General features: G+C 41.2%; 2 protein-coding genes across 3 annotated transcripts; both read left to right on the top strand.

The window, feature by feature from the left end:
- Positions 1-137: 137 nt before the first annotated feature.
- Positions 138-10,779, top strand: phgdh (phosphoglycerate dehydrogenase). Its single transcript, XM_088930714.1, has 12 exons — positions 138-405; positions 1,679-1,830; positions 2,071-2,136; positions 2,363-2,417; positions 3,189-3,287; positions 3,489-3,621; positions 4,110-4,258; positions 5,516-5,668; positions 6,230-6,368; positions 7,499-7,626; positions 8,560-8,785; positions 10,196-10,779. Exons 1-12 carry the CDS (start codon positions 268-270, stop codon positions 10,348-10,350), a joined length of 1,593 nt encoding a protein of 530 aa, XP_088786840.1. The 5' UTR covers positions 138-267; the 3' UTR covers positions 10,351-10,779.
- Positions 10,780-12,167: 1,388 nt separating this feature from the next.
- klhl23 (kelch-like family member 23) lies at positions 12,168-19,812 on the top strand. Of its 2 annotated transcripts, none has more exons than XM_088930144.1 (4): positions 12,168-12,340; positions 12,980-14,206; positions 14,919-15,071; positions 16,861-19,812. In XM_088930144.1, the coding sequence occupies exons 2-4, from the start codon at positions 12,982-12,984 to the stop codon at positions 17,169-17,171; spliced, it is 1,689 nt and encodes a 562-aa protein (XP_088786270.1). In that variant the 5' UTR covers positions 12,168-12,340; positions 12,980-12,981; the 3' UTR covers positions 17,172-19,812. The 2 variants fall into 2 exon arrangements, with proteins under 2 accessions (XP_088786270.1, XP_088786269.1); XM_088930143.1 differs by having other exon boundaries at positions 12,168-12,467.
- The last annotated feature ends 104 nt before the right edge of the window (positions 19,813-19,916 follow it).

The following is a 19,916-nucleotide window of genomic DNA, read 5'->3' as shown; positions in this document are numbered from 1 at the left end:
GAAATTACAACTTAAGTTCAAACAAATGCTATTAATGACAAATTCCCCAAACGTCCCCGAGTTGTTTTTGTGGAAACGCATATCCTTGGCTTTGCTCCAGCAGAAGCTTGAAGAGGCGGGGCTGTTCCCAGTCATAAGGGGGCAGTCCGTGCTTGAAATGTAAAAAAACTGGGACAATTCTGAAGGTTCCCCTTCTCCGCATCAAGTTACAGAAAGAGTCCATTCATTTGTGAAGCCTCGTCTCTCCAGCTCTGACTGCGCTGCAAAATGGCTCTTGTGTCCATCCAACGGCTTTTAATTAGCGAGAGTGTCGATCCATGTTGCAAACAGATTTTGCAAGAAAATGGAATTGATGTGACAGCGAAACAGAATATGAGCAAGGAGGAACTGATCGCTGAAATCAAGGTAGGAGCAGAATGAAATCTCAAGGGTGCGTGGCATCACGGCATGTTATGCAAGACCGGGAGTACATTTTTTTTGTTTTAATGCAAATGTATTTATTCACTAAGCTCAATTCATCTTAATATATTATTGAATTATTATTGAACGTGTCTGTTTTAAGACAACGAGAAATAACCAAGTCACGTGGGGATGTGTTTTGGGGATGTATTCATAAAACGAATTAGAGGTGAAATTTACTTTTCTAATACCGATGACCAAGTTTTGAAAAATGACGCAACGGAGTTGCTCCGGCTGTTGTCGTGAATTTGACACTGTTGGATTCCCAATTCAAGTCCCGAAGGTCTTTGATATAAAGTTAATTCCAAGCTGCTAGGGAGCGCCGCCTTCATCCCGTTTTCTGATGCAACAGCACCTGTGTGTTTCAGCTCCCTAAACTCTGGTCATGCCACATTTGTAACAGTAATGCAAAAGATTTTTAACAGTAATGCAAAATATTTTATATGCTATTTTTTTATTTTCAATGTTTGCTTTAAGGTTTTACCGTATAATAAAAAATAATTACAATCTTTCTAAACTACAGTTCGATGAGTTTTTATTTTTGTACTTCGTTAATGTCATCTCCGAGTAGTCCCATTAATTCTGGATTGTTATAAATCATAAAATGGCTTTGCAAAGTTTTGCATTTTTAATGCAGTGCTCTGTTAATTAAGGCACTGATTAACAGTGTTTAGCTGTGATTGGAGCCACTATTGGCACCGTTGACGTGCCCGCGGTCATCGGCCGGTGACAGTTATGTTGCGCTCGGTGGTTTCGCGTCAGGTGATTGGCTTTGCTTGACCACTGCAAAACTGTAAGGACGTGTTGTTGGTTTTTTTTTTTTTGGGGGGGGGGGGGTCTGCATAGGTGCACTAGACAGGTGATACGATTGCAAAGGTGTTCAGATGTGGAGCTTCAGCTGTATTTTGTAAATAGTCTTGCTTTGTCAGGTGACTGTTCTACAGAAGGATCTACAGAAACAGATAGTGACTGAAATTCCCTAATCCAGCATCGGGGACGGTTTTTTTACACACTCCATATTAAATCTCAACTTCTACTAGGTTCTGAATTCAAAACGATCACTTATTGCATTTTATTCTAAAGCAACGCACACGGAAATTTTTAAAAGTTGTGCTCCTGGGATTTAATTAACCCAGACTTAATTAGGGTTACTGCAGTTTAAAGAATCTTAGAATTAGTGTTCTTTTTTCATTACCTTGAACATGTTTTCTTTCTTCAGGACTATGAAGGGCTCATAGTTCGTTCGGCGACAAAAGTGACTGCAGAAGTCATCAACGCCGCGAGCAAACTGAAGATTATCGGCAGGGCTGGGACTGGTGTCGACAACGTGGACGTAGATGCTGCTACTAAGAAGGGCATTATTGTCATGAAGTAAGAAAAACATCTGTGTTAGCGCCGACTGCTACGTTTACCGTAATTTATGTAGAATACACGTCAGCTGCATGGTGATTTGTTTGGAATTACATGTTTCTACGTTTACTTGAGATAATTTGACTTTCCTTTTCATTTAGTAGCATATGAAAATATTCCCTAGTTTGTTCCTGATTTTAGTGTAATACTATGCAATTTGAGTATGAGATATTTCACAATCCTGACTTGTTGTTTCTTCAGTACCCCTAGCGGAAACACCATCAGTGCTGCAGAACTCACCTGTGGGATGGTGATGTGTCTTTCCAGGTGAGACACACACATGTGCTTTACCATATTTTAGTTTTTTTTTGTAGTGCACAGGTTTGCTGAAGCAAAGTTGAATGTCTTATGTGGAACACTGGAGGACATTAAATGGACTTTCAAGAGTCCTTTAAATCCAGTATCCATTGATATAAATGAACAAACTTAAAGCATTGTCTTGCAGTATAAGGTATACATATCAAAAGGTAACTTAGAAATATTCCTCTTCCAGACACATCCCACAGGCAGCTATGTCCATGAAATCTGGGAACTGGGACCGTAAGAAGGTGAGCTTGGAATGACAGATTGAGATGAGATTGTTTTTCATGCAGAATGTTTTCTAATGCTTGGGCTCCCATAATACCCTTTCAATCATGGGAGTAAGAACAGTTATAACAAGAGGAGGCCATTCAGCCATCCAGCCAATTTGGTAGCTGGTAGCTAACTGGTTCAAGAATCTATTCTGGCTGTTTCTTGAAAGACACCATGACTGGGCAACTTGTTCCACACTCCCACAACCCTTTGGGTAAAGCGGTGCCTCCTGTTCACAGTAAATGCAGGTAGTTTCTGCTTCCGTCCTCTGGTACGCGTTTCACTGTTCACATTCAGCTGGATTGGCTTTGTCAGGGCTTTTGAGGATACTGAATACTTGTGTCAGGTCTCCTTGTTGACTCCTTTGTTCAAGACTGTTCACTGTAGGACCATAAACTCCAGAATGTTTCTGGTTAGCTCTTCTCTGCACTGATTTCAGAGCAACGATACTGTACCTTTTCTAAAATGTATTGACCAAAGTCGTACACTAACAGAGGCCTTACTAGTTTGATTACAATTTTAGACTTTTAAGAATATAGTCTTGCATTTTTTTACCATTTTACTTGCTTTACCACAGTGTCTTGAAGAATCACATGAGATTTAACCTCAGCATAACCTCCTGTTTTGTTCTCAAAGGTTGCCTCTTCTAGCTCAGTACTTCCAACGTGTATTTCTAGTTCGTGTTTAGAGTGCCTTGACTGTAGTGTCTTTGACAGGATTGTTGTATTGTTGTAATATTTTCACAGTTTATGGGCTCCGAGCTGTATGGAAAAACCCTTGGAATTGTTGGCCTTGGAAGAATTGGAAAGGAAGTGGCCCTTCGAATGCAGTCTTTTGGCATGAAGGTCGATTAATTTTTTTAATCTGTTTTCATGTGATATCCATTGTAGAGGCAAATGTACTGTTGCTGCTGCTTTTACAACATTGAAAGTGAAATGTAATGTGTTCTGGTACTGCAGGTAATGTTTTTTTCCCCCCAAGTTTCGTTGTGATAGCTATCGCTTAAGAAGGGCTTGTTTTGAATTACCGCATTTTTGTGTTGGTAGACTGTTGGCTATGATCCCATCATTCCTCCAGAAGTTTCTGCAACATTTGGAGTTGAGCAGATGTCCCTGGAGCAGCTGTGGCCTCTCTGTGACTATATCACAGTGCACACACCATTAATGCCTTCTACCACTGGTGAGTTGTATGTAGATGATCCTATGTACGCAACAGTGTCTGTCATTAAGGACAGAGAATTCTATGTTTGAAATGAATCCAACGTCTTTTGCTTTTCGATTGCTCTGAATCTTGCCTCAGTAACTGGCAAGTAAAATGATTTGTTTGAAGAGGGGCTAGAAAACGATTTAAAAACAAAATACGCTTCTCCGACAAGACGAGAACAATTTATAAGTTGGGTATATTTGTCCCAAAAGGAATAATCATTGTTGTTTTTTTCATATAATTCTGCTTTTTAAAGTATCAGGTTTTTTTCTTGCGGACATTCTCTTTCTCTTTAAAAACTGTTTTTTTTTTTCCGCAATAAAATGTAAATATTTAGAATTTACCCTGACTGATGAGCAGGAGATTTAAGTATATGTGGAATTCTCTGTTTCAGTCTGCAGACATGGGATAAACAAAATGTGTGATAAGATGAGGTGACTAACTGTTGTCTTCATTCACCCGAGGGCTCTTAAATGATGCCACCTTTGCGAAGTGTAAGAAAGGTGTGAAGGTGGTTAACTGTGCCCGCGGGGGCATTATTGATGAAGGAGCCCTTTTGCGTGCCCTGGAGTCTGGCCAGTGTGGGGGTGCAGGCCTGGATGTGTTTGTGGACGTGAGTATCATACTGCAGTGCCATCAAGGGTCAAAACAGAGAAACTGGGACTGTTTCAGATAACAATAATAATAATCATTCCTTGCACTTATATAGCGCTCTTCTGGACACTCCACTGAAAGCGCTTTACTGGTAATGGGGACTCCCGTGATACCCCATATTTTTTCACAGAGAGGCTGGATGAGATCCTTGGACCAGTTAGCTACTAACTACTTGAGTTTGTTAGGGCTAGGTGGTCCAAACAGCCTCCTCACAAACACAACATCTTATTATCTCATGAGTTTCCTTGTCTTCCCAATCCTATATCCAGATTTATTACATTTTCACATGAAACATTGCATAGTTTGACGTGATATAAGAATGTGAATCCCTACAGAATATATTAAACATCTTTAAAATTTATTCTATTCATACCTACAGTATTTTTATCATTGTAATTCATTATCATTATTTGCTAAAGAAAGTATATACCACCTACTGGTTACGTAGAGTGATGAAACATTAATTGGTCCACAAATATAAAAGTCAGAGAAATTATATATTTTTATCCTGGTTAAATATTTTGTGGCTTTTCAGATTCTGATATCTTCCATTAGTGGTATTTTGCCATTTGGGAGAAGCAGTCTTTCGAGAGGAAAATCCCCCCATTTTTCTAACTGCTTCATTCAGTTCGGGCTCACCGGGAAGCAACAGGCTCAATGTCCATCACAGGGCACTGTCACGCCCTCTGCAGCCAGAGGGCGCTCCTTCTCTGTCCTGTCCCTAGTTTCCGGTCTGCTGTCCTTCCTGTCCCTCTCTTTCCCTTGGGCTATATATTTCCAGGTCTTGCACTCTGTCCTCGCTCAGCATTGACGTTCGGATGTCCTGAGACCCGCCTAGCACCAGGGCGCCCCACGTCCGCTCCCTGAGGGCATAGGTTTCTATACGGCATTCCTGAACTCTTTGCACTATGAGCCCGGGCCTTTTTCCCGTCTCGCCGCTACGCATATGGGTCTTTTTCCGCTCTCCTGCTCCCCACGGTTAGTCCCTTTGGACGTCCGTGACAGGCACATGCAGTTGTTCTCAGAAACCCCTGTTAACCCAGGCAACATGCAAACTCCCCACAGATAGATCCCCAGGTCTGTAATTGAACCCAGAGCTCCAGCGCTGCAAGGCAGCAGTGCTAACCGCTTCCCCATCGTGCTGCTCTTCTAGAGGGGAACGATGTTGAAAAAATTAACTTTGCCATGTATCTCCTTTCACTTTTCTGGTATCCAGGAGCCTCCTAAGGACCGGTCACTGATAAATCATCCCAATGTGATCAGCTGCCCACACCTGGGCGCCAGCACCAAGGAGGCACAGGCCCGCTGTGGGGAGGACATCGCCGTCCAGATTGTCGACATGCTGAAGGGAAAGGCCTTAACTGGAGCGGTGAGTGCTCTGTTTTAGTCAACTGATCACCACGGGGCTGTCCGGTCCTGTCCGGTCCTGTCCAGTCCTAGAGGGCCAGTGTGTTTGCAGGTTTTCTAGCTGAGAGAAGCTGTTATGTTGGTCCTGTGAAGCCAGTGAGCAGGTGGTTTAACTCTTTTAGAGCCGAGTTTCCCACAGACACCCCAGAGGTCGGGGATCAGAATTGGCCAGTCCTGGGTTAGCAGCTTCTTATTTTCTCACTATAGTGAAGGAATCGCATTGTGCTTACTTATAGTACTGTATAACAAATGGAAACCAATGATTTGCAAAATACTAAAATATCATTAATATATAATTAATTAATATATAATTAAGTATATATGTGTTATAGCATAAAAGTAACTGTAACATTGTGGAAACATGCACCACAGCAGACATCCATGGGTTGAATTCCCTTGAAAAAGACAAATGTGTGCCTTGATATTTTTATGCAATTGTATTTCTTTAAAGGTATGAGGTGAAATCAGGCCATTGTAACAGTGCAATAAACAATTGTATATTTTATTTTTTTTGTCATTGTAGGTGAATGCACAGGTGTTGGCAAGCACTTTTTCTCCAAATTCTCAGGCATGGATTAAACTGGGTGAAGCCCTGGGCACCATTTCAAAAGCTTGTACCGTGGAAAACCAAGGGCATTGTCAAGTAAACATCACAGCCCTAGGTACAAGTAATTTGCTTTTTTTAACTGTCTTGCATTTCTGTGTTTTGTTAAGTTAAAAAGAAAGTGATCGTTTTCTTCTCAACGTAAAGTATGATGTCAAAACTCCTTGTTTGTATGAATATGTAGGACATAATTAATTCTAAAGGCATTATAAAACTCTTCCTAAGATGTTTATTATTGTAGATTTCTAGTTTCTGAAACATCGGGAAAGCACTCTTAACACCTAGCCATGACAATTGGACACATTTCAGTGATATGGTCATTACTTCTGGGCAGCTTCTGTGAGCCTGATAGCTGGTTAAATAGCTCCCCCTGGTGATATATACATGCTTTACTCAAATTCATCACATCACATGCATAGGTATGCATAGGTATACAGTATGTTTGTGGTAATCCTCAGAAAAGACCGTCAGATCATGTTCACATCATTCAGCTGCTTTCAGACCTGAAACCTAGTCCGCCACACATCATTATAAAACATTTTTTATTTGCTCAGAGTCATGCCTTTGAATTTTGACATCCGAACATACTGAACCTAATGGAAAACCCTTGAAGTGCAAAATGAGCACTCTTAGAGTCCAGACCTGAGGTGTATTTACATTGATTGAAGAATTAATAAAATTGAACAACATTTGTTTTACTTAAAAAAAAAAGATTACTTGGAATGAAATATCCACTCACTCTAGAACTTTATCAGTCTCTATTTGTTTCCACTTTGCCTTTTATTGAGGGTGGCACAGCGGTTAGTATTGCTGCCGTGCAGTGCTGGGGCCCTAGGTCCAATTCTAGACCTGGGCTGCTGTATGTGTGGAGTTTGTATGTTCTCCCCATGTAAACACGGCTTTCCTCAAGGTGCTCGAGTTTCCTCCCGCAGTCCAAAGACATACTGGGAGGTTAATTGGCTTCTGGGGAAACTGGCCCTGGTGTGAGTGTTTCCGTGTTTGTCTTTGTGTATGCACCGCGATGGACTAGCGTCCCACCCAAAATGTATCCCACCTTGCATCTCTTGCTTGCTTGGATAGGCTACCCTGCAACCTTGTATTGGATAAAGCAGTTGGATGGATGGTTTTTCTTCACTTCTTCTCAGAAGCTAAGCTGATCATTTGAATGACTTGTCTTACTTCAAACAGGAGGCTCTCTGAAGACCTCTGCAGACTATCTAAGCTCCGCTGTTGCGATGGGATGGCTGAGGGATGGTTCGAATGGCCATGTTAACTTAGTCAATGCACTGACTGTAGCCAAGGAGGCTGGTATTAAGGTAGGTCTGTGTGTCTGCATTCTGTATTAAGACTGTTCTGTCTGTCATTCCCAAACCAGTCTGTATCTTTAATGCTCTCTGCTTCTGTGTTGTTTTAGTGATGAAAGAATACAGTATACTGTAAGTCAAGGTTGCTTTTATAGTGCAGGCCAAGCATATATAACAATAAGGTTTATTCCATGCTGAAAGGAAACACAATGTTTCAGCTCACACCCGAAGAAGGCTCCACAGCCAAAATGTTGTGTTTCCTTTCTTCTCTTTTCAGCATGGAATAAACCTTTACTTGTTCCTCTGCAGCCTACGCATGCTGACGCAGCTCCCTACTTGAACTACAAATAGCAATAGCTGAAAAAGAGCAGTATTTGTTGTTAGGGCTTTTGTGCTCTTGATATTTTGCTTGTAGATTAAAATATAGATATTTTAACTTAAAATACTCTATCCAGCTTTGTAGATTTGTTCTCTGTTAACACGTTGCAGCATCACTCATTTGTGGAAGATGCTGTATGTCCCAGTGTTGAATGTGATTGATTTGAAGTCAGTTTTATAATTCTCAATTATTTAAAAAACAGAATAAATGGAATAAAGTTTTCTGCACTGTCTTACTAATAGTCCTCAGACATGTGAGGTACAGTGTTCCCTGAGGTTTTGCTGTGACATGGTGCTTGAGGTTTTATTCTGAAATGCAAAATGTACAGTATTCAGTTTTTTCCTCAAGTTCAGTATTTGTATTTTGTTCAGTGCCAACTTTTAAATTTGAGCCTTAGTTTTGGTAGTGCAATCAGTGTCCTGGTTTCCTCCTTTCTTGGGAAGTTCCATACTTGATCAGGACATTTCTCTCCTGCCTCACCTAAAGACTACCTTACAGGAATTGAAGAAAGACAAGCCATTTTGTGCATGAATGATTATTATTGGTAATGTTGTGCCTCCTTTTAGGTCACCAGTACTCACAGCAGTGCAGTGCCAAGTCTGAGCCGAACTGCGTGCTTGGTGGAAACATCAGTGAATGGTTCGTGCCACAGAGCAGTGGGCTCAGTTCAGGAGGATAGTCCTGTTCTCCTGGAGCTGAATGGCAGTGTATTCAGACAGCCAGTCCCTCTTGCTGGAAACCTGCTCTTTTTCAAGGCTGTGTCCAACCCTCAGCTTATGCCTTCTGTTGCTGGTAAGAGAGTGCTAGTTTCGCTGGCTGTTGCCTGGCCTTTTCTGACTCCTGAGGTCATGGCATCAGTTGGACAATGAGCTTGCATTTTTATTTTTACGATATATACAAGCATCATAAAGCACTGACCTAAAAACGCTGTGCTAGTGGCTTCTTAATGAGGCTTGTGGGGAAGTGCTCAATTAAGCTAACAGAATGGTGCGGTAGGGAAAAGTGTCAAAAACAATGGAAACATTATAAAGTACACTAGTTCAATCCTACTCAGAGTATTGTGTACATGCGTGGTCATCACATGATAAGGAAGGATGCAACTGCCTTCAAAAAGGTCTGAAAGTGACTAGAATAGTTCCTCTGCATTGAAAGTCATACGCCATATCTTCATTCTTAGATAGAGGAGATAACAAGGGGGTTTGATGGAGGCATCACACTGAGCAATGTGTCAGGAACTCAATGCCTCATGTAGAAATTTCCATCTCAGTGCTCTATAGGCGACACTTCTTGGTGTCACGGATGTCGGAAGGGACAAACTGTGGAGAGGCAGGAGAGCAGAAAAAGACCCATATGCGTAGCGGTGGAAGAGGGGATTAGCCCGAGCTCAGCAGTTCAGGAGTCATATAGAAACCTATGCCCTCAGGCAGTGGACGTGAGGCGACCTGGTGCTAGACCGGTCTCAGGACACCCGAACCTCAATGCTGCGTGAAGGTGAATGAGTGACCCGGAAATATATAGCCCCAGAGAGAGAGAGACACCGTAGGACAGCAAAGCACAGGAAACTAGGGACAGGACAGAGTAGGAGTGCCCTCTGGCTGCAGAGGGCATGACACTTGGTTATGCATAGAGCGATGGGTTTCTGGAATAAACTTCTTGGCCATTAAGATTATTCCCTTTAGTGAGCTGAGATCTTTCTGTCAATATGCCACTGAAAGCAAAACAAACAATGTGGATTGAAAACTTCCTCTTTTTTGTAGCTTTCTTAAGCTCGAAGTTATTGTATTTTTTTTGCTGATGTTGCCTTTCCTTTTTTTTAGTTATATGAAGTTTTTCATGTACTACTCAGATTTTCCAGTTCCCTATAATGTTTTTTTTTGAAGACCACTGATTTTTTTTATTTTAGAATCGGACTTTTCTTGGGAAAATTCCACTCTGAGGCGGGCGCGGCAGTGGTTAGCACCCCTGGGGCTCTGGGTTTGATTCCGGACCTGGAGTGCATCAGCGTAGAGTCTGAGAAAATGGTTAGAAAATCGATGGATGGAAGTCCGCATTGAGTTCTTCCAAGCCTTCAACATGACATTTGACAGTTATCTGCTTCCAGTGCACCCCTGGAGATTTGTTTTTGAAGTCGAAACATTTTGATCTCAGATTGCTGTGCCTGACTATCAGCAGACTGTCCAGAAAGACTGTGCTGTCTTCCAGGTGTGCTGGCTGCTGCTGGACTTCAGATGGAGTCGTTCAGTGCCTCCTCATCCACTACGGGGGAGCAGTGGTGCTGTGTTGGAGTCTCATCACTGCTCAGCGACTTGAACGTCTTGAAGCCTCATGTGAAGGAAGTTACACAGCTATCTGTCTAAAACGTGGGGAGCAGATTACAACCAGCTATGAGCAACCAGATCCTTAAGATGTTGCATCAATCATACCATGGGTTTTAGAAACGTTCTGAAGTCGTGCATTCAAAGCATTGATCTGTAGTTATTACAATCACCTTGCTCAACTTCAGTAAGCTTTGGACACCTATTTATTTGTTCTTAGCAATATTTGAAACACATAAGCTAGCCTTTAAATATGAAAATGTACGCTTTTGCTTTTGTTTTTTTAAAACTAAGTGTTAAACCAGTAAACAATCAGAAAGTGCCTGTTGTGTTTACAGTACATTGCAAAACATTAGGGGTATTTGTTTGGTATGCATTCAATTTGCTCAAAACAAATTTAAAAATAGTTTTCTTCTAACCCTATCCACCTAGTACTCTGCTTTTGAAATAAAGGATTTAATATTATGGTCATATGAGTGAGGTTTTTCTTGCAGTGTTTTGTATGCAAAGCTTCCCGAACAATACAGAAAACAGGTGTATATAAGGAACGGGCTGTACCGTTACACATGTAACGAGGAACAGCAGAGTGGAGCTGGTCACTGAGTTTCTTTTTCAGTGCATTGAGAATGGATAAAAGTAGGTTTTTACACCACTTGTGTAATTTGCAGACGTTTCTACTATTTACTACAGCGCTAACACCTATATAAATCTTAACACTATATTAAGAGTAAAGATGGTGTGTTTTTGATACCTCCATCTCATTTATTGCAGTTTAGATGTTTGCGCGGTTCTGCGATCATGGAGAAGAAAATCCAAGTCAATAGATCATCAGTATTCTGTGTACAACCAAAGACGTGAAAACTGGCCACGAACCAGATTTGGACAATAGCCTCTCAGTTGATAGTTTCTGAAGGTTTCTTGTTTCTATGGTAAGAGGCGGTTAATCCTGAGAATTAACTGCAGAATCGATGCCACTCTTACACCGTGTTAGATATTTTGTAAATAGCGCAATCGGAGCATTTTATCCAGTTCTGCTAGCTAAATAATGGAAACAATATCTTATACATTTAAAAACAAATATACCAAAATAGCAGCTCCTTGGATAGTTTCAATACAACCACGAAACCAACAAAATGTTGTCATTATAGCTCTTTTTTCTATGTTTATGTAAAATCCCAATCGTAATTTCTTTTAGCAATTAAAAATCCACACTTTATACACACACCAAATAAATTACAATAATTAACATCACACAATCTGCATATCTGTAACATTCTACGCAGAACAGTATCATTAGAGGTGGTTGGTAGTTACTAGCAGTTTTAAGTAAAAACCAGATTACGCAATGGATTTAATCCTGATCAGGATTACGCCGAAATACCATGGCAACGAAAGCGAAAAGGCTTTAACTATGGGCGAATGTGAATCGCTGATCGTGTATTTGCACTGTTCAATATTCACAAATGAATAGACTGAAATTTTGTGGGTCGCTTTCTGTACTATCATGCAATTACGCGTTTCCGTAGTTAGGTTGTCGTGATATGTTATGTATTTATGAATGTAAAAAAAACTAATCGCTGGATTTGAGTGCATTAGAACTCAGACCAAGTGCTATAACGCACTCAGATCGGTGAGCTAGGTTAATCCTTACAACGCTTTCATTTGCCCGGACGCTTTCCCTTATCATGGCTGTAGAATATGTCTCAAGGGAAAAGGCGAGAGGCACCGGCTCCTCGCCTGAAGATACTACTGGCTGATATCAGCAAGGCATGACTGCCCAGAATGCACAGTGCAGGGTGACATCTGACTGCTGTTCTAAGTATATACATATACCAAAATAGGACCGCGGACGGTGCTGACATTCTTACGACTAATTGGCCTCCATCTGGCTGGCTGGAGCTGCTAGCGGAGAATCCGTGTGTCCAAGGTTTCTGGGCACCAGTGCAGTCAGTATGTGTCGTGCTTTTTTTTTCCAGCCGTGAAATTCGCTGCTTTCTGTACAGCCTGTACACACTGTGTGTGAACTGAGCAGGTATGTAATATGCTATTGTCTACAAAACACTGAGATGTTCAGTGCTAACCTCCTCTTATTGTTTATACCGGACTGAGGTGTCTAGTGATGACTTCTTGTTTCCTTGTGTTAAACCGACGTTTGAAAGGTGCGCTATACATAATTGTTATTTGAACATAACAGTTTGATAAAGTTTATACTGTCGTGTCTTAATTTTTAAATCAATAGAATATTTAGCATTTAAGATGTTAATTAATGTTGTTTGAACTGCATTTCCTTGTTTTTCAACTTCTCTCTTGATAAATTACTTCGCTTTTTGCGCTTAATTTCACTCAATTGAACGCTTATCTTTAAAAGCATTCATCTAATCTCTTTACATTTACCTGATTAAAAAATACTTGCCTGATTTTTTGTTTATTATATGTATATGTAACACTCTTGGTAATCTAATGTGTCCATAAAATTGATAGGCTGAACTGTAAAAGGATAGTGAAATATTAGACTAAAAAAGTTATTTGTTTAGGTGCCGTATTGCGCTGTTGGAAACATTATAGGAGTTCTATAGGGAATCTGACATTAAATATTGAAGCCATAATGAACCGGTGGCCAACGCGTAAAAAAAAAACAGTAAAACAATTTTTCAATATTTTTTTTTTGCAGCCATGTCAGTGAAAGGACAAGATTGCTATGTGTACGAATTTTATGATTTTGACCATCCGAACGAATTCTTGGAGGCTTTCAGAGAGTTTTACCTTGATGGGTTGTTCACAGACATCACGCTCCAGTGTGGATCAGGACAGATATTCCGCTGTCACAAAGCCGCGCTTGCTGCCCGCAGTTCCTATTTCAAAGTGATGTTTACAGCGGACATGAAAGAGCGATCAAATGACTTGATCAAGCTGCCGGGGATTGACTGCGAGATATTGACAGCTGTGGTGAATTACGTGTACACTTCCCAGGTAAGCATAACAGAGACAAACGTGCAGAGCCTTTTAGAAGCGGCTGACCTCCTGCAGTTTGCGTCTGTGAAGAGAGCGTGTGAGGAGTTCCTGATTCGGCTCCTGGATGTGGACAACTGCCTCGGAATGCACTCGTTCGCGGAGTTCCACGTCTGTCCCAGGCTAGAGAAGGAGGCGCGGAGGGTGATGCTGTGCAGCTTCGAGGAGGTCGCCAGGCAGGAGGAGTTTTTAGAGATCGGCTTCGAGAAGCTGAGCTCCCTAATGGCCAAAGAAAACCTCAACGTCTGGAAGGAGGACGTGCTGGTGGAAGCTGTGGTGAAGTGGGTCGCTCACGACGTGCCCGCCCGCATTGATCGTGTCCAGGATTTGCTCCATTGCATCCCTCTTGAGGTGGATGAGATATACTTCAGGACAGCCCTTGGCCTTCAGAAACCCTGTTTGCTTGGGAATGAGAAGAAGGTCCATTCCTTAATCGTCCGCGCCTTGAAATCCAGTCGCAACCAGATCTCCGGTAGTGGTAAGAAGTTAACATCCAATATGTATGTTATCGGCGGGTACTACTGGCACCCTCTGTCCGAGGTACACGTGTGGGACCCGGTCACTAACACGTGGGCCCATGGGAAGGACATGCCTGACCATGCCAGGGAGAGCTACAGCGTCACTCTCCTGGGGCCCAACATTTACGTCACAGGAGGGTACAGGACAGACACAATTGAGGCTCTGGATACTGTGTGGATTTACGACAGTGACAGTGATGAATGGGCCGAGGGGTGCCCTATGCTTAATGCCCGGTATTACCATTGCTCGGTCACCTTGCATGGCTGTGTGTATGTCATAGGAGGCTACAGAGGAGGAGCCCCTGCCTGCGAAACCGAGTTCTATGACCCTCTAAAGAGGAAATGGATTCCTGTGGCGAATATGGTCCAAGGTATGAAGATCTTAACTTGACCACTTGGCTCTGGTTTTACACAGCCTGGTTAGCACTAATCTGTGACTACCTGTCTATAATCTAGGCAAGCTAGTGGAAGACCAGGAATAACAAGGTTTCTGTGAAACCTACAGTAACCTGAGACCATCTCTTGAGAGATGCAGGGTAATGATTACAACTGTTCAAACTTTTGAAGGATCTGTATTACATAATGACTTGGAATACACATTTTTGTAATGACTAAAATGAAGACAGCGGTCTCCCCCCTCTATTCATTTGTCTCTTACAACGCCTGGTCCAAAGCGAAGAAAGAATTTGCACCCATGCATAATACATTTTCAGCCATATAAAGCTTATGTCTTTTACAGAAATGCAAACTTTCAATTACATTAGTTGGCCCGGTTCTTCATGTGGTATTTTAAACAAGCATTTCATTTCACAAAGCGCAGTATGAAGTATTGGACATTGAACAGATCAATCAAACCAGCTATGACTTGCAGGATCTCTATACTAGTCTGGCACTGTCTGTGTGGGGCAGACTGGCTTTCTGCACGTCAGCATACTTAAACGTCACTGATTAAGAGATCTTTTAGGAAATTAATGGATTGATACATTATATACTGTCTATTACATTAGTAATTTCTTCCATGTGTATGAGTAATTTGCCATTTGGAAGCCACATGCCTAATTTATTATTTTATTTCAAACACAGGTGTAGGAAATGCTACAGCTTGTGTCCTGCATGACACAATTTATGTCACTGGTGGTCACTATGGATATAGGGGAAGTGTTACCTATGAAAAGATTCAGATCTACAGGGCTGACCTCAATGAGTGGAGCATAGCTACTATAAGTCCGCACCCAGGTAATGATTTTCTGCAACGATTTTCCTTTCCAGTGTACTTTGTAACTTTTGTTTCCATGCTTGGTCATTTGCTTGTTGAGTGTCACTTAGAAAATAAACAAATTATGTATTACAGTGAGTTACAAAATACAATATGCTGTCATTTTTCACAGTCTGTTGTCAAATTTGAACTCAGCCCATCCTTCCCATGAAATCTTGCACTGTTGAGCTCGTTCTCAATTTGCTACGGTTTTACAACAGGCAGTCTGGCAACCGCCTGTAAGGTAAACAGTTCTCCAGCTGACAGCCAACGTCTGAGTGACACATGAAACACATTCAGGCTATTTGACCAATAACATTTTACAGTAATAATTGCTTACACTTATATAGCGCTTTACTGGATACTCCACTCAAAGCACTTTACAGGTAATGGGGACTCCCCTCCACCACCACCAATGTGCAGCCCCCACCTGGATGATGCGACGGCAGCCATAGTGCGCCAGAACGCTCACCACACATCAGCTCTCAGTGGGGAGGAGAGCAGAGTGATGAAGCCAATTCATAGATGGGGATTATTAGAAGGCCAGGGGGAAATTTAGTCAGGAGACTGGGGTTACACCACTACTCTTTTAGACAAACACCCTGAGATTTTTATTGACCATGGAGAGTCAGGACCTCGGTTTTATGACTCATCTGAAGGATGGCACCTTTTTACAGTATTGTGTCCTCATCTTTATACTGGGGCATTAGGACCACACAGACCACAGGGTGAGCGCACCCTACTTTTCCCACTAACGCCTCTTCCAGCAGCAACCTTAGTTTTACCTGCTGAGCTTCAGTGGGTTGCCAGTCATATTGGTTGTTCCACTTGAGAAACTCCTAACCTCTAAAAACACCAAGTCTCATTCACACATATTGGGATTTATTTAGTCTAGCACACTTAAATAACTGCATGAAATAGTTTATGGTATGTGTATGTAAATGCCTGATTCAGTTATTAATTTGAAGATGTTGTTGATCACGTGGGCTCACGTGGGCCTGTGATCGTTCAGGCAAGGTCTGAAATTAACCTGAAGGCACACTCGTTTCCACATAGTCTGTTCTACAGAAAGCACTGGACTAACAAGAGAAGGATAGAGAAGCACAGCAGACACTCCAAGGGATGTGGAGGGGGAGCTGGGTGCGGGGGTGGGGGCTGTAAATCCAGGCTTTTGGGATTATTCAATTCAATTCAATTTATTTTTATATAGCGCCTTTCAAAACAAGGTTGCCCCCAAGGCGCTTAACAAAGCAAGTGACCATACGTGTTGTGAATACAGAACAGAAAAGACCAGAAGACAATGGAGGAGAGGAACCAAAAACACCTTAGTAAGGAGAATAAAAAACTCTAGGGATCCAAGGTCAACTGGCTGCCCAACCCCTTTGGGCATGCTAACATTATTAAAATTTTAAATTTTAAAATTTAAAAAAAAGGAAAAAATTGAAAAAAAGGAAAAAATTACACAAAACAATGAAGGGTCTTCTTTCAAAGCACGCTCATACTGTTCAGTCATTTTCAAGGTATTCCATGCAGAAGGGCTGTGAAAACATTCACACAGTAATAAAACTAAACTGCTGTCGTGATAACCACTAAAATTGTCATTCTGCATGTAATTACTCTTCAACCCCTGATCAACTACTCAAAAACACAATCACATCCGCAGTACCAAAAGCATTCTTAACAGTTACATGAAGGTTGTCTAGTTATACGCAGATTCCAGTTTGTGAAAATCAGAAAAGTCCCTAACTTTCATTTCCGTTACCTCCCTAGAGTACGGCCTGTGTTCTGTGGCTCTGAGCAACAAGCTGTACCTGGTTGGCGGACAGACCACCATCACCGACTGCTATGACCCGGAAAAGGACCAATGGAGGCAGATGTCTGCGATGAAGGAGAGAAGAATGGAGTGTGGGGCTGTCGTCATGCACGGCTGTATTTACGTCACAGGAGGATACTCCTACTCCAAAGGAACTTACCTTCAGAGCATAGAGAAGTACGACCCCGAGCAGGACAAGTGGGAAATAGCTGGCAGCCTCCCCAGTGCTATGCGATCGCATGGCTGTGTCTGTGTTTACAGCGTGTAGATGTGCCTTCATCACATCTGGAGCAGTAGCTCGTCCATTTGAGAAAGGGCAAAGGTGAAGTACCAGCTGTCACGCCCTCTGCAGCCAGAGGGCGCTCCTTCTCTGGCCTGTTGTTTCCAGTGCTTTGCTGTCCTTCCGGTGTTTCTCTCTCTCTGGGGCTATAAATTTCTGGGTCTTTCATTTGCCTTGGCTCAGCATTGAGATTCAGATGCCCTGAGACCCGCCTAGCACCAGGTCACTCCTGTCCTTGGCCTGAGGGCATAGGTTTCTATACGGTAATTCCTGAACAGCTGAGCCAGGCTAACCCCCGTCTCGCCGCTACGCATAGGGTCTTTATCGCTCTCCTGCCGTTCCACGGTTTGTCCTTTCCGACATACGTGACACCAGCGGCATCCATCACTCCATGCGCTGATGTACAATATCTGAGGCAGCACATGCGTTTGTGAGTCAGCAGGAGAAATCTGAAAAGCTATTCTCTCTAAGGAGTACCCAGCCTTTTGTAGGATAGAACAGCAGCCCTTCGATTTAAAAAGCAGACAATCAATATGATGGATTTTGGTTTTTTTTAGGGAAGCAAAAAAGGTGTACACTTGAGCAGTGATCTGATCTGCTTCAGGTTTCACAGACTGCAGTGCGTACTGTACTGTACAAATCAAACAGAGATGTCTGCAAGTGGCAAGACATGACATGGATCAAAGGGCTACACACTAGGAGTCAGAATTTTTAAATGTTTCTAAGGGAGGTATTTTAGGAAATAAGATCTGAAGAGCTGAAAAAGGAAGATCACATTAGGGATGAAAAATGTATGCAAACATTTTCCTTAGACTGCCTAAAAGAAATAAGACAAGTAATAGGTCTTAAAAAATGTGCAGCATAGCCAACACAAGACATTTTTAATGAAAGGGATAGGTCATGTTTATTATGCTAATATGGTGGGTTAAAAGAGCTTTTTTCCTAACAGAGACCATAATATTTCTCATTTAAGATTTTACATTAGACTATTTTATGATGCAATAAAGTATTATAGGGTAATAACAATGAGTATTTACAATAGGATGATACTGTTTAATATGAACACATCATAAGATAGATAAGAACATAATAAAGGTTACAAATGAGAAGAGGCCAGTCAAGCTCGTTTAGTTGCTGTTAGGTCTGAGGATCTTATATAGCTATTAAAAACACCTATCACTGACACCACAGAGAGCTCAGAAATCTATATTTACCCTATGAACACCTGAAAAGTATAGTTAGTGCAATCCTTAGTGTATATAGTATATACAGATGAGATAAACGTGTTGATCAGATGTCTGGGTATTATTTTACTGTAACTGGTGTTCAAGGACATTTGGGCTAATATTATGAAGTACCTTTATCCATTGCTCTGGAAATACAGAATTACGTTCCGTTATTTATGAACTCTTTGGAGCACAGTAACTGCCATTTTATGTTCTCTGAAGACAAATGTTTCACTTCCCCTTCTGTATCGTGAACAGAATTATTCGTTTTTGATTCATTGTGGCTTGAGTTCACCTTTGCCTTTAGCTATCAAAAAAGGCTCATTATTGACATCAGAAAGAGCTCAGCAATCTGCCAATACCACCTGGACATAATACCTAGAAAAAAGCACAAAAACAAGTAAAAGCCTAGAGGAATTTTTCAAATGTATGAGTCTAGGTTTTTAGACATGGAAATAACCAGCTGCAGTATTCCAATGATCTAGTACAGCAAATGTTTTTTAAACTTTGTTTAAATTGTTGCTACAGTGTTTTTTACTACTGTTTATATCTTTGATTTTAGAAAAAGGAATTATAGAAAATAAAGTATTCTTATTTCAACACCGTTGAATTTCCTCAAAGGATAATTTGGGGGGGGGGAATCTGTTCATTTTGTTTACTAATGTATTTGCATTATTTATGAAGAATGTGATGTTTTAAAAGCATTGTGTGTATTGGTGAATGTTTTTTTTAGTTCTTTTAAATAAATTATGTTTTGTTTCAGACACGATTTTTCAAGAAGCACAAAAATATGTTAGAGCAAGAGTATTACAAGGTCATGAAAGCAGCACTGCATACAACCCATTCTGTGTGTTGTCTACACGTCCATAACCACTTTGACTAATGTTTGGGTACGTTTTAGAGCAGTTTGCAAGAACGCTTGATTTGCACAGGAAATGTTCATGTTTTGTTGTTACCTTTTAAAGATAAGTTTACCATTTTGTTCAGAGTGTTATTTACTTTGTCATTTTTTTATTTTTTTTTACTAAAGTGAATTTGTTGATAAAAAAAACTTTTTGAGGTGAATGATTTCATTTTAGCTAACATACACTAACAACACTGCCACCTTCTAGCCTGCTCCCAGCAACTAAGCAAGACCGTGACTGGATGTTGGAATTCACTGGAGAAGTGTGGCCCCCACCTATATATAAAGCTCTTTGGTATCTTTTCAGATAGAAATCATTATGTAAATGCAAGCAACTTCTATTGAACACCGAAAATGTGTACTGTATATTCCTCAGCAGAAATCTACTGAACTGTCTATGTGTTTGAATGCTTTTGTAATATTTGTTTTTTGGTATTTTGAAATTCATGAATTTTGGTAAACACACAGTATTTTGTGATACGGAATAAACTGTTATTATTAACAATTACTAGCCATGTTATCATTTACGTGGCTGTGTGTAAACTGTGATTATATCGCTTACAGTCTGCTGTTAACAGACAATCCATTTAACCACATTCCAGA

This window comes from Atractosteus spatula, chromosome 13, assembly GCF_055471065.1.
Source record: "Atractosteus spatula isolate fAtrSpa1 chromosome 13, fAtrSpa1.hap1, whole genome shotgun sequence".
Taxonomy (NCBI): domain Eukaryota; kingdom Metazoa; phylum Chordata; class Actinopteri; order Semionotiformes; family Lepisosteidae; genus Atractosteus; species Atractosteus spatula.
The sequence above is the reverse complement of the archived record's forward strand: the minus strand, read 5'-3'. Positions and strand labels throughout refer to the sequence as shown.